The sequence below is a fragment of the Dromiciops gliroides genome, chromosome 2, assembly GCF_019393635.1.
Source record: "Dromiciops gliroides isolate mDroGli1 chromosome 2, mDroGli1.pri, whole genome shotgun sequence".
Lineage (NCBI taxonomy): Eukaryota > Metazoa > Chordata > Mammalia > Microbiotheria > Microbiotheriidae > Dromiciops > Dromiciops gliroides.
Window position 1 is genome coordinate 50940277 of NC_057862.1, and position 14203 is coordinate 50954479.

Here is a 14203-nt window from a genome sequence, read left to right on the forward strand (position 1 = left end):
GACAGTTGAGACCCCCGACTTTTCATTTCAACTCATTGTGAGCTTGTGTGAACTGTATACTTCTTAGTTCCCCATCTCAAAAATCAGAAAAAAATATTATTAAACCTCTTCCTTTATCTTCTTCCTCATAGTGATGTTGCAGGATCACATATGGGAAGGCAATGGATTGGGGGCTGGTGAGAGAGAGATTCACTTGTTCAACTGAACTCATAGCCCCACCTCCTTGTCTTTTTCTCTCTTCAGGAGTTGAGTATGGTGAAGTCCTGCCAGATTCCTTCCCATCTGCCCCTGCTGAGCCCCTACCTCACTTCCTGCAAGAGCCCCAAGATGCCTACATTGTGAAGAATAAGCCCGTGGAGCTGCTGTGCCGGGCCAACCCAGCCACCCAAATCTACTTCAAGTGCAACGGGGAGTGGGTCAACCAGAATGACCACCTCACCAAGGAGAGCCTGGATGAGGTCACCGGTGAGGGAGCCTATCCTTCTCTGTCTTGCCTCATGCCATTCCCCTTCTTACCTATGGCAATCCCCTTCCCCAATCTTTACTCTGAAGGAGATCCAGGGCATATAAGAAAATCACCCCAAGTCAGAAGGGGCCAACATCCCCCTTTGACATAGGTAGTTTCTTTTATAGGTTGAGACCCTTGCATGGTGCCACACCTGGGCCAGGTGATGTCCAATAGGTTGGATCACAGAATCAGACTCCAAAAAGATCTTTGAACAACAGACCATGTTAAAAAAAAAAAAAGATGAAATGTAATAGGGATGCATTCACGTACAGTCCAACACTTTGGGTTCAAAATATCAGTTGTAAAAGTCTGGAATAGGGGAAGTGGGTACCAAATAGCAATTCACATGAGAAAGACCTGGAACCTTTTATGGAGTGCCAGGTCAGTGTGAGTCAACAGTGTGACATGGTGGAATGAATGTATGCTTCCTGAGGACAGGGAGGGTTTCATTTTTGTCTTCGTGTCACCCGGCACATCATAAGTACTTAATCAATCGATGCTGACCGATGAATTGGGTGATAGTACCCAGAATAAGGGAGAAGATGGTTCTGCTATCTCGGCCCTATCTACATCTGGAGCGCTGTTGTTGTTGTTGGTGATGGTGATGGTGATGTTCTGGGTACCCTATTTTCTGAGAGATGTTATCAGTGTCATGTGACTAGAAGCAGGGATGGGCGAGCCAAGTAATAGAAAGAACGGAGAATAATAAAAGCTCCTACTTGGGGTACCTTGAGGCTTACCAAGTCTTTATTCCATTTGATCCACACAACGATGCTCTGAAGTGCTGTTATCCTTGTCATCCCCATTTCACAGATAAGCATCCCTTCTACAGGCCCTTCAGTCCCTAGTAACCCGAAAGGCCACTTCCAACTCTCTTCTCTTTGGCTTGGTAGTCACCTTGCTACGCTGTGGGAGCTATTTGGGGAAGCCATCATCAAAAGGTGATTGCAGAGACAAAGAGCCCTCTGAAGTCCCAGTCTCCAGATCCATCCTGGTTCTTGTGCTTGTGGGAATCACTCCCCGCCCCATCTGTCAAATGTCATCAGACTGAATGATCCCCAGGCTCTAAGACGCCAGTGATTCGGTGACTCATTTCAGCTCCAGCACTGGCTCTCTAACTGTGGCAGTGTATTAATCCCCCTAGCTGAATTTAATTCTTAATCCCCCTTAATTCTAGTGACTTCTCTGTGTTCATTATCTCTCCTTTATCCCCATGTAGCTTGGCTGTGCAGAGTTGTCTGCATGTTGTCCCTCCCATGAGATTGTAAATTCCTTGAGGGCAGGGCTTGGCCTTTTGCCTTTCTTTGTATCCCTGGAGCTTAGTTTACAGCCAATACTTAATCAATGCTTGTTGATTGACTGGCAGAACTTGATTAGAAAATGAGGATGGTTGGAGTAGCTCATTTTTCAGATCATAGATTGCCTCTGGACTGGATCCAAGAGATCATCCCTACTTTGCTAGTGAAGCCTTTTCCCATCACAAGATTCCTTTAGAGGCATCCATGCCAGTAGGGTAGTGTAGGGAAAGGAGAGTGTTGGGTCTGTATCAACTGACTTAGGATCAAATCTCACCTCTGCAGACTTGATCTCTCTGTTCTTCCATTTTTAAAATGGGGAGGAGAGGGCAGGGGGTGGACTAAGATGACCTCCGAGGATCCTTCCAGTTGATGTCCATGAATCTGTGATGGTCTGGCCCACAAAAAGAGGTAGCAGGGGCTACTTCCAGGGAGACGGGGGGGGGGGGGCAGACAGACCCCCAGGGGTGCTCATTAGAGGAGGGCTTTGAGATCCGCAGAGGAGGCTCAATATGGGGTTGCTGAGCTTTATTATTCACAGTCTCATGTGCCTAGGAGGTGTCCCCATGTCTGAGTGGTGAGCCACATGCTGACTGCTCATTGGGTCCCCTTCACCCCCATAAGATAGGGGGGCATCTGACGAAGGGTTTCCACACTGGGGCTCAAGCCAGAGCAGTGAGTCCACAGTCCCAGCCTCTGTCCTTGCTGACAAAATCCTCCAGCTAAGCCTCTCCTTGGGACCTGGGCATTGCCTCAAGCTAGCTGCCTTCACAGAAACACACTACAAGGGTGTTAGAGGATTCTTGCTCAGGGACACGTGGGATTATAGGGACCTCTGAACTTCTTTCTGTCATTTTCTTTCTTTCGTTCTTTCTGAGTGTCTGTGGTTCAAATCTGTAATCCAGCTGTTTCCAGCTGTATATAGTTGAAAGGCCATCACATGAAGGAGGGGTCTGTTCTACTTGGCCCCAGAAGGCAAAACTAGGAACAGCTGAGGCAAGGGGCAGTTTCAGAGGCAGATTTCAACTTGAGGAGGAAGACAGCCATGCAGACATTTAGAGCTGCCCAAAAAGTGCAATGGGCCGCTTCTGGAGAGAGTGAGTTCCCAGTCACTGTAGGTTCCCAATTGGAGGTTGTGTTACTATTTGTCATTGATGTTGGATGGGGTGTCCCTGCTCAGGGGTCGTCCTCCCCTCTTCCCCTTTCCCTCTTGTTCCTCTCTTCCTTCTCCCCCTCTCCCTCTCTCCTTCCTTCTCTCTGTGCCCCTTTCTTCTATCCTCTCTCCTTTTAGTTCTCCCTCTCACTCCCCCTCCCTGGTTCTGTTTCTCTCTTCCTTCCGACAGCTCCATATTTTATAGGTCATTAGGACAGAGATGTGTCCTGGCCCCTGTACACAGTTGGTGGGGATTGGTAATGCTGTGATTATTAGTAATATCAACACTGCCCCTGTCGCTCCTAGCTGCAACAACAATAACAAGAGGCCTTATGGTGTCCTGGAAACTGGGACACAGCTGTCCTCATTAGCATGGGAATAATGGGCACTGGCCCTGCCCACCACGCCCACATCAACTGGGCAGGGTGAAGCACCTGCCCTCACTTCTTGGCATCCCAGTCTACAGGCCTTAAGCCCTTTGCCAGAATCCCAAGAGATGCTGCCTCAATGTCTTGCAAAATATTGACAGCTGTGGGTCTCTTAGGCTCTACTGGCCCCTCCCAGAAACCTATACCAGGATCCATGGGAGAAGAGTAGGAAGCAGAGAACCCCAGGCCAGAATCACAACCCTCTAAGTATGGACTTAACATCAGGATTCCCAAATAAAGCTTAGATCATTGTCTAGACCAGCAGACCCCAAGACTTGGATGAAACTGGAGCATGGCCTTAGATCAGACACTCACTGGCATGGTACACAGTGGAAAAAAATCATTTGACTGTGGAGTCAAGGACCTGGGTTCAAATCCCCGCTTGGCCGCTCGTTAGTTGTGTGACCTTGGGCAAGTCATTTCCCCCTCTCTAGTCCTCAGTTTCTATATTTGTGATAAGACAGACTAAATATTCTCTACCATCCTCTTCCAGCTCTAGGATCAAATGAGATGATATACACCAAGCACTTTGTGGGGCCTGAGTTTTATTATTATTATTATCATGGCCCTCTTATTCTACCTTCATCACTGGGATCTCCCAGTACAACAGCCTCCTTCAGCATCGGGAGGGCCACCCCTTTGATGGGCAAACTTCAACAGGCATTTGTTGGACACCTCCCAGAGGCCCGTGGGGGCAACAAGAGGAAGAGACACCTGGGGATGCTCACTCTCTAGTTTGAGGGATAACATTCAGTCACAGTCTGAATAATCTCAGACTATAGAATCCGTCAGTGGGAAGAAGGAGAACACTAGTGGAGTTCAGAGAGGGGAGAGCAGTGGGGACCGGGAAGAATTAGTAGGCTAAGGAAGATGGTCCTCAGGACACAGCCCAGAACCGGAAGGATCGAGGGGCTGTACTGCAGAAGCACCCTGTACAGCATCCTTGCCAGGAGCCAAGCCTCCACTTGAAGACCACCAGTGATGGGAAACTCACTACCTCCCCAGGCATCCGGTTCCACCTTTGGACAGCTCCAGTTGTTAAGAAGCTTTTCCCGACAATAAGCTTAAACCTACTTCCCTGCAACTTGCACCCACTGTGACTGGCTCCGCTCTCTGGGGCCAGACTGAGTCAGCCCAATCTTTCTTCTCCTGGACAGTCCTTCAGACACTTAAAATCAGCTGTCATGTTCTCCCCCAATTCTTTTATTTTCCAGGCCTTGTCCAGCAATGTTTCTCTTTAGCCTCTGGTTCTGGTTCTTCTCCTCTAGACGTACCTCAGCCTGTCAGTGTCCTTGATGGGACATTAGGTGGTGGAAGAGGAGGTGCCAGACTTTGGTACCACCTACTTTAATTTCTCTCCCTTTGCTGTATCCTTTTCTTCCTCCTCCCCGCCCCCCAGTCCTGGGAGCCTGGGGAGGATTGATTCATGAATGGAGTGCAGAGGACCGAAGGCTGGGGAAAGGCTAGTGATTGGTGCTCCAGGGGCTGGGCAAGCCATTTATCCAAGGAGGATCAGGGACCCCTGAGCCAATTGGCTGCAGCCAAAGACAGGGACCTAAGAAATCTTAAAAAGGCTTAGAATGCTGCCTCTAAGGCAGGGGCCCTGCCCCCGGCTCTAGCCCTGATCACGCTGACCCCCAGCTTGGCCCCAGGAAGAGGCTTATGTCCTCTGTCTCCTTATCAAAGAGCTGAGGGGGAGGGGGTGCTCAACAGAGTCAGTGGGACAGACTCAATGACCTGGAAAGGAAGAGAATTGGAGGAACATCCCTACATGCATATACTGCCCTCCCCCATCTATTAAGGGATCTTACCCACAAGAGGGAGTGGATTTGGGTCAGTGAAACTGAGAGCCCAGGATTTGAAGTCAGGAGAGCTGGGTTTGAAGCTTGCCTCTCTCCCAGGATCATTTTGGGAAAGTCATCTGTACTTTCAGGCCTTAGTTTCTTCCTCTGTGAGATGGGCAAGTTGGACTAACCAACCTTTGAAGTACATTCAAGCCCTAAATCAGAGGCTATCTATGGGTTGTACTGGAAGGGGAAGTTGACTTGTCTACTGGGAGACACCGATTTCGAGCTGGAGGGCCTTGGAGTTCATCTGGTCCTTTGGTTCTCAGATTTAGAAGTCTTGGAATTCCTTTGTATTCTTTTTTTTGTTGTTGTTAAGGCAATTGGGGTTAAGTGACTTGCCCAGGCTCACACAGCTAGTAAGTGTTAAGTGTCTGAGGCTGGATTTGAACTCAGGTCCTCCTGACTCCAGGGCCGGTGCTCTATCCACTGCACCACCTAGCTGCCCCCCTTCCTTTGTACTCTTAAAAAATTATTGCAGACCCCCCCAAAAAAAGTTTTATTTATGTGTATTATATTAATTGGTAGTTACCCTATTAGATATTCAAATATGTTAGTGTTATTATATAAATTGTTTTGTCCTCCTAGACCCCTTGAAGGGGTCTCTGAGATGCTCTAAAAGGATCTTGGGGACCCTCGGGCATCCCAGACCATACTTTGAAAAGTGCTGATTTAGTCCAACTTCCTTATTCTACAGGTGAGGAAACGTGATGGGGGAGGTTCAATGACTTGAATCCATGTCCCCTGACTCCAGACCCAGTGGGCCTCCACTCCCAAAGGTCCAGCAGCTGTTCTGTGTGTCAGAGGACAGAGCTGACACACAGGGGGAGAGGTCACAACTCAAGCCAAGGACACTTAAAGTAGCATTGTCCAGCAGGAGATGAGTTGTGCTGACAGCCTAAAGTCATGTGCTCCCCGTTAGTGCCACAGGTGTTCAAATCAAAGATGACTCACTGTTGTCAGGGAGGAACCCATAGAGGAGACTCCTGCCCTGGCTGGATGTGGCCTTCTACGGTCCCTTATAACTCAAAGATTCTTTAAAAACCACAACAAACAAACAAGTCGGCGATTCTGAGATTCTTTGATTCCAAGATTACAAGGATCTTTCCATCTTCTGTCTTGTTGCTTTTGTTCAGGCTCTCTCCCATGCCTGGAACACAAACTTCTCATCACTTCTGGGAAGTGTCAAAGCTTAGCTTGATAATCACCTCCCACATCAAGCCGTTCCCAGTCCTCCAACTGCTCCTGCCTCCTCTCCTTCAATCACCTTGTGTTTATTATATTCTTTGTTTATACTTATATACAGGTTGTTTCCCCCCCATACCCCCCATAGAATTTAAGCCCCATGAGGGTAGGGACTGCTTGTATCCCCTGGTGTTTGCTGCCTTGGCAGTGCCCATTTTCCTTCCTTCGGGATCCCATCCTTCGAAGCACAGCCTGACCTATGTTTCTCTCCTCCTCCCCCTGCCCTTCACAGGCCTGCTGGTGCGGGAGGTGCAGATTGAGGTGTCTCGGCAGCAGGTAGAGGAACTGTTTGGGCTGGAAGACTACTGGTGCCAATGTGTGGCCTGGAGCTCGGCTGGAACCACCAAGAGCCGCCGAGCCTACGTCCGCATCGCGTGTAGGTGTCTCCCCATTCCCGTTCCCTGGCACCCTGGCCCCTTCTCCTTTTCCTGTGGGAGCTGGGGGAAGCAAGCAGATGATATTAGACATTTAAACAGCAGAATTGTTGTTGTTCAATTGTGTCTGACTCTTCATGACCTCGTTTGGATTTTCTTGGCAAAGATCCTGGAATGGATTGCCATTCCCTCTCCAGCTCATTTGACAGATGAGGAAACTGAGGCAAACAAGGTGAAGTGACTTTCCCAGGGTCATACAGCTAGAAGTGTCTGGGGCCAGATTTGAACTCAGGAAGATGAGTCTTCCTGATTCTAAGTGTCATGCCCTATTCACCATGCCAACCCAACTGCCCAGATGTCAGATTAATATCAGATAATACTATGAGGCAGCATCTCTGGCCATCTGTTGCCCCCTTTCCTTGAGTTCTGGTCCCACCTCTGATATCTACTCGCAGTATGACCCTGAGAAAGTCACATAGCCTCTGTTTGTCTCAAGTTTCCTCACCTGCAAAATGAAGGGGTTGGTCTAGGTGGTTTCTGAAGTTTCTTTTGACTTTAAATCCATGATGCTACTCCTTTTTACCAACCAAGACAACCAGGGATCCACACAGCCAAAGGGCAGATGACCAGGGACAGCCAGTGTGGTTATTCCCTGCTCCCCCAGCCCCAGACAAAGGCCAAGAGGTCAGGTTCTCCCAGTCTTAGCCCCCTTTGGCTGTGGGCTTCGATGCCTGAGGGCACTTTCTCAGAAGCAGCGGATCACCACATTTGCTTGTGATGGTTCTTCCAAGGCCTGGCTGCTTGCTTCCTCGTCCATCAGAGCCTGGCTACCGCATTCCCATGACCCCAAAGGGTTCTCCCACCAAGCCCAGCTTAGGGTGACCATGTGGCCGACCATTCCCAGGGAGTCTGCTGCCATCTAGTGGTGACAGAAGAAAGCTGGCATCCCTTTCTGCTGCTCAGAACTGTCCGCCTAGAAAAGGGGTCTCTATCCCAGAGGCAGTCCCTGAGCCCAGGGCAAGGGAGGACGTGGCATGGGAAGCTGTTGTGCCCTCCCCTCTCCCAGTCAGGATGCTAACTCAGTGCTCTCTCCTCTCCCAGACCTACGAAAGAACTTTGACCAGGAGCCGCTGGGGAAGGAGGTGCCCTTGGAGCACGAGGTGCTCCTGCAGTGCCGACCCCCTGAGGGCGTGCCCACAGCAGAGGTGAGTGGAGGCCTTGGTGCATTGACTGACTGGAGAGAGCCTGGCTTCAAATTCAGCCTTGGGCACTCGCTTCCCCCCTGACTCCATCTCTCTCCTCACTATTTCCTCATTCATCCAGGGAAGGAGCGGGTTAGATGGTCTCTGGGATACAATCCAGTCCTTGGCTCCATGTGCCTCTGACCTGGCCTTAGACACTTCCTAACTATGTGAAGTCAGGGACCATTCTTGGCCCCAGGCTCCTCTTCTATTCCTTCCCTAATGCGGCCTCCAGGATTCCTACCTGCCCCTGGAGGCTGAAAGAAGGCCCCCTTTCACCCAACTCTGGCTCTTCTCTGAGCCAGCTCTGACCACATCTTCTCTTCCTGGCTTTGGACTTTAGGGCCTAAGGTTGTCCATCAGGTCCAGGGAGGCGGCAGCAGGTACCTGCAGCAAAGTACTTGGAAATCCCCTTGTCAAACAGAATGCTGTTGGTCTGAGTTCTAGTCTTGGCTTTCAGTGATCATGTCTAGACACTGGTTGTTCCTCAGCTCTTTGGTGCAGCAGCCTTTCCTGCTCACAGGCCCAGGTCTCGAGTTAACATGAAAGGAAGTTGTTCCTTGAGAGGCCAAATGGCAGCAGCGGGCCTGGAGTCAGGAAGGCCTCTGTGCCATCCCCCCTCTGGCAGACTGGCTGGCTGTGTGATCTCATCAGGGTCTTGGGCAATGCCAACTTCTAGAGAAAAGTGCTGACCTTCACTCATGGGAACTCCCTGTACTGATGAAATCACGGGAGAGGAGGGAGATGGAAGGAAGGAAGGAAGGAAGGGAGGGAATAAAGAAGGAAAGGAGGGAGGAAGGAAATAAAGAAGAGAAGTAGGTGGGGCAGCTAGGTGGCACAGTGGATAAAGCACTGGCCTTGGATTCAGGAAGACCTGAGTTCAAATCTGGACTCAGACACTTAATTAACACTTACTAGCTGTGTGACCCTGGGCAAGTCACTTAATCCCAATTGCCTCACCAAAAAAAAAAAAAATAGAGAGAGAGAGAGATGAGGAAGAAAGGAAGGGAGGGAGTAAAGAGGAAGGGAAGGAGGAAAAAGGGAGGGAGGAAGAAAGAAGGAAGGAAGAAAGGGAGGGAAGGAGGAAAGAAGGAAGAAAGGAAGTAAGGGAAAGACAGACTTGCAGAAATTGAGTATACCACCAACCAGAATGATCCAATTACCTGATATCTCTCCCAGCTCCGATGCCCTGCACCGCCTCTTCTTCAGGTCCTGGTGTCAGGGCAGCACTCTGCTGAAATCTCCCCAGTCTCTCGGCTGACTCCCTTTCATAGCCTCCCTTGCAGCCACAGTCTCCAGCGTCTGGGAGCATTCCTTGCTCTGGTGAGCCCCCAGCAGGGCTCTGGTAAAGCTCCAGCAAGGTGGCAGGGGCCGTTAGCAGGGCCTGCCAAGATGGATTGGGATGTGATGGATTGGATGGGCTTGCACGGAGACTGTCGGCGGCTGTTTGGGCCCAAATGTTTATTTTGGACAAGGGAGATGCTGCTCTGACTTCTCGAATCACACTTCACCTTCGCACCTGTCCATGGCTGCTGAGTTTGGCTAAAGGTCCTCGAAGAGCACATATGTGTGTGCGGCCGTGTCCACGGGTCCCTCACAGGTGGCTGATGGTCAGAGTGGCCATTGCCATTTACTTTGAGGTTGACAGAGTGCCTCTGTATACATTCTCACATTTGATCCTCCCAACAAGCCTGTGATGTAGGCACTGTACATGTTATTACCCCCATTTTACTGATGAGAAGACCGAAGTTCAGAGAGGTTAACGGCTTTACTCAGGGTCACACAGCAGCTAGTAATTGTCCCAGACAGGATTCGCACCCAACCCTCTCCAGCGCTCTAACCCTAACCTAGCCAAATAAGGTAGAAGGGGCAGTGAATGTAGTGTGAAGAGCCCTGAATTTGGAGTCTGAGGACTTGGATTCAAAGTCCGGCTTATTTGTCATGTGACCTTGAACAACATCTTTGGGAAGAACCCCGATAAATAAAGGGGAGCGCATTAAGGGAGAACGGCCAGGATGAGCCAGGGCCTTAGACTAGTGCTTTTTTTTTTTTTTTTTGTGAGGCAATTGGGGTTAAGTGACTTGCCCAAAGTCACACAGCTATAAGTGTCAAGTGTCTGAGGCTGGATTTGAACTCAGGTTCTCCTGAATCCAGGGTCGGTGCTCTATCCACTACGCCACCTAGCTGCCTCTAGACTAGTGCTTTTGAGGTTCAGTGGAAGGAGCCAGGCCTGGTCAGTTTGGAGGAACAGAGACCTGGGAAAGCCAGAGTTAGCTCTGTTTATGGATGTTAAGGGCAGCACCACGGGAGAGACATTGGTCTTGTTCTTGGTGTCAGTGGGTAGAACTGAGAGCCATAGGAGGAATTTGCAGAAAGGCAGATTTGGTTTTGCTGCAAAAACAAAAGAAAAAAAAAACCCTTCTCGGCATTGCAAGGTCTCCAACAGCGCAGTGGCCCATGTTGGGAAGCAGGGGGTTTCCTTTCACTGGAGGTCTTCTGGCCAAGCCTGGATCGACCACCCGTTAGGGACGCTCCGGACAGAAAGGGAATTCTCAATGAAGTGCTGGTTGGACCAGACTGTCTCTGGGGCGCTTCCCAGCTCCAGGATGTTATGAAGTCATCTAACTCCCCTAAGCTTCAGTTAGCTCATCTATAAAATGGGATAATAACACCTCACAGGGTTTGGGGGAAGCTCAAAAGAGGTCTAAGGTTTAAACCTTAAAGTGCCATCTAAACGTAAGCTATCATTATGTTCTCATTATTCCTGTGAGAAAGTGAAGCATGTGTGAAAGGGGTGTGTGAACACCCTGCCCCTCCCCTCCTGGCCTCCTCTAGATAGGCTCAGCCCCCTCCTCCCTGCTTAGGATAATATGAAAGAAGCAGCTTGTTTGTAGAGATACTGTTACATATAATATCTCTGTGTGTGTTCAGCATTCATGTACCACCCTGAGGTTTGTAAAGCACCTCACAAATATATCTCCTTTGATCTTCACAACAACCCTGGGAGGCAGGTGTTAGTGTTATTATTCCCATCTTATAGATGAGCAAACTGAGGCAGACAGAGGTTTAAAGACTTGCTCAGGGTCACACAGCTAAGTGCCTGAGGCAGGATTCAAACTCAGACTTTGACTCCTAGTCCAACATTGTATCTACTGTGGCATGGGGCTGCCTGGAAGGGACCAGCCCCGTGGGGTTTAGAGGCAGAAACTCTGTGGGACCTTGGATAAGCCATTCATCTCTCTGGATCTGTTTTATCTTGGGGGGGGGCAGGGCAATAGGGGTTAAGTGACTTGCCCAGGGTCACACAGCTAGTAAGTGTCAAGTGTCTGAGGCCGGATTTGAACTCAGGTCCTCCTGACTCCAGGGCTGGTGCTTTATCCACTGTGCCACCTAGCCGCCCCCCTGTTTTATCTTTAGGAATAAAAATGAGGGTCAACTAGATGGTGCAGTGGATAAAGCACCGGCCCTGGATTCAGGAGGACCTGAGTTCAAATGCGGCCTCAGGCACTGGACACTTACTAGCTGTGTGACCCTGGGCAAGTCACTTAACCCTCATTGCTCTACAAAAAAAAAAAAAAGTAAAATAAAATAATTATAAAAAAGGAATAAAAACGAGCAGATTGGAGTTAATGGTCCCCTCTGTTGGCTCTCAGCCCTGGAATATTAGGATTTCATAATAATAGGAATGGGCAAGTTTAGCAACAGGAAGAAGCCGAAGGACGGGGAGGGGGAGGGGGAGGGGGAAGAGGTGGTATGAAGAAATAGAAGTCCATAGAAGGACTTGTGAGATCCCAAGCCCTGGAGGGGGCAGGAACGGGCAGCCCTGTAAAAGGCAAAATCTGCCTCTCTCCCCTTTTTGCCTCCCCTCCTCTTTTCTCTCCTCTCCTTTCCTCTTCTCGCTTTATCTCCCTCTCTCTCCTCCTCCCTCTTTCTCCTTCCCTCTCTCTCTCTTTCCCCCTCCCTCTCTCCTCCCTCTTTTCTCTCCTTCTGTTCCTCTCCCCATCTCTTTCTTTCTCTCTCCCCTTTCCCCCCTCTCTCTTTCTCTCTCTCCCTCCTTCTCTCTCTCTCTCTCTCTCTCTCTCTCTCTCTCTCTCTCTCTCTCTCTCTCTCTCTCTCTCCCTCCCTCCCTCCCTCCCTCCCTCCCTCCCTCCCTCCCTCTTTCTGTCTCCTCTACTCTTCCCCCCTTCTCCCCTTTCTCCCCATGCTGCTAATTAGCACAAGTGACCTCAAACCTTCTGCATGCACGAACACCTCCATTACATGTAGCCCACACCTACTCAACTCACATGTCGACAGTGCTGTTCAGTGGTTGGAGGAAATAAAGGGAAGACAGACATGTATTTGCTCCTTCCCCTCATTCCCTCTAGGACAGAAAGAAGTCAGTGTGTTTTTAGGTTTCTTCTTTCCTCATCCATAAAAAGGAGACAACCAGTAGTGACCATTGCAGCTCTGGATCTTACAGCACTTTGTACACATCTCTTTAGTGGTGAAGCAGACAAGGGCACTGTGCCTGCAGTTGGGAAGATCCGGGTTCAAATCCTGCTTTACACACTAGCCATATGACCCTGGGCAAGCTACTTAATCTCTGTGTTCCTCGGTTTCCTTGTCTGTCAAAAGAAGAGCTTGGATTTAGGGGGCAGCTAGGTGGCGCAATGGATAAAGCACTGGACCTGAGTTCAAATCCAGCCTTAGACACTTGACACTAGCTGTGTGACCCTGGGCAAGTCACTTAACCCTCATTGCCCCCCCCCCAAAGAGGAACTTGGATTTAATAGCCTTTAAATCAATGAAGCCCATCACATGTCATTCTGTCCCATAGTTATTTGCATCACACCATAGCTCTCTCCCCAGCTGTAAGCTCCATGAGGCCAGGATCATGTATCCCCCAGGCCTGGAATGCTCTCGATCCCCCTCACCTCTAGCTCTTAGAATTTCCAGCTCCAGCCAAGGCAGCTCAGCTGCCCCCTTGTCCTTGAGGCCTTTCCTGAAGCCCCTAGTTAGAGGCACTCTCCCCACTGACCCCATTCTTAGTTACTTATGGTTTTGTATTCACTTCTCTGGCACCCTTCTGTGTAAGAATCTTCACCATTTAGTGTTTTCACTTTTGTTCTTATATGACTTTCACCTTGCATTGTTCCTGGCACATCATGAGGGCTTAACAAATGCTTCCATTGTTTGTTTGTTTGCTTGGGGCCGTTGTTTGTTTTGGGTTTTCATGTTTTGGTTCCCCCCCTCCCAGGGGCAATGAGGGTTAAGTGACTTGCCCAGGGTCACACAGCTAGTAAGTATCAAGTGTCTGAGGCTGGATTTGAACTCAGGTCCTTCTGAATCCAGGGCTGGTACTTTATCCACTGCGCCACCTAGCTGCCCCCTAACAAATGCTTTTTGAACTAAACTGAGCTAAATAAATTTTGGTGCAGGATCTTAAGAGAAGGAGCTTAATATTCTAATTGAATCTCCACCCTTCCTGCTTCATAAGCTCCTCCAGAGTCTGATGCTAAACCAAATGATCATCATTAGCACCATCTTTATTAAGCAAGGTTCTCTTGAGGGTGAGGCCGGCCCAGCTCCATGGCACTCAAGGGGGCTTCCTATGCTGGAGGATTAAGCTGGATTTGTGTTCACTGAAAGTCCTCCATCTCTACCCCATCCCCATCCCCCCAGGTGGAGTGGCTGAAGAATGAGGATGTCATAGACCCTGCCCAGGACACCAACTACCTGCTCACCATTGACCACAACCTCATCATCCGGCAGGCCCGCCTCTCAGACACGGCCAACTACACCTGTGTGGCCAAGAACATCGTGGCCAAACGCCGTAGCACCACAGCCACTGTCATCGTTTATGGTAGGATGGTGGGTGCCCAAATCAGAGGCGTGGGTAGGGACATGGATAGGAGCTATACACTACTCAATGAGGAAAAAACCAAGATTCTTCCATTTGAATGGACTGAAGACAGGAAGTGGGCCTCTCTCTTGCACAGGACTGGAATTCCTGTCTCCTTGACAGGGGAGGCCAGAGTCCTATTATTGGGTATATTACAGTGGGGGTTCCTTTGGTTTGTGTGTGAGATGGGCTGCTGAGGGCCTCTCCAATTCCAATTTTGTGAGCCAGTGG

The 14203-nt window shown here is 49.7% G+C and overlaps 1 protein-coding gene across 3 annotated transcripts in view; it reads left to right on the plus strand.

Annotated features, from left to right (window-relative positions):
* Positions 1-14203, plus strand: part of UNC5B (unc-5 netrin receptor B) — a 136665-nt gene that overhangs the window by 101021 nt on the left and 21441 nt on the right. For all 3 annotated transcript variants that reach the window (XM_043989338.1, XM_043989339.1, XM_043989340.1), the window contains exons 2-5: positions 244-465; positions 6706-6849; positions 7949-8052; positions 13753-13933. In XM_043989338.1, coding sequence (XP_043845273.1) covers positions 244-465; positions 6706-6849; positions 7949-8052; positions 13753-13933 — 651 coding nt within the window. The remainder of the gene's footprint in view (positions 1-243; positions 466-6705; positions 6850-7948; positions 8053-13752; positions 13934-14203) is intronic.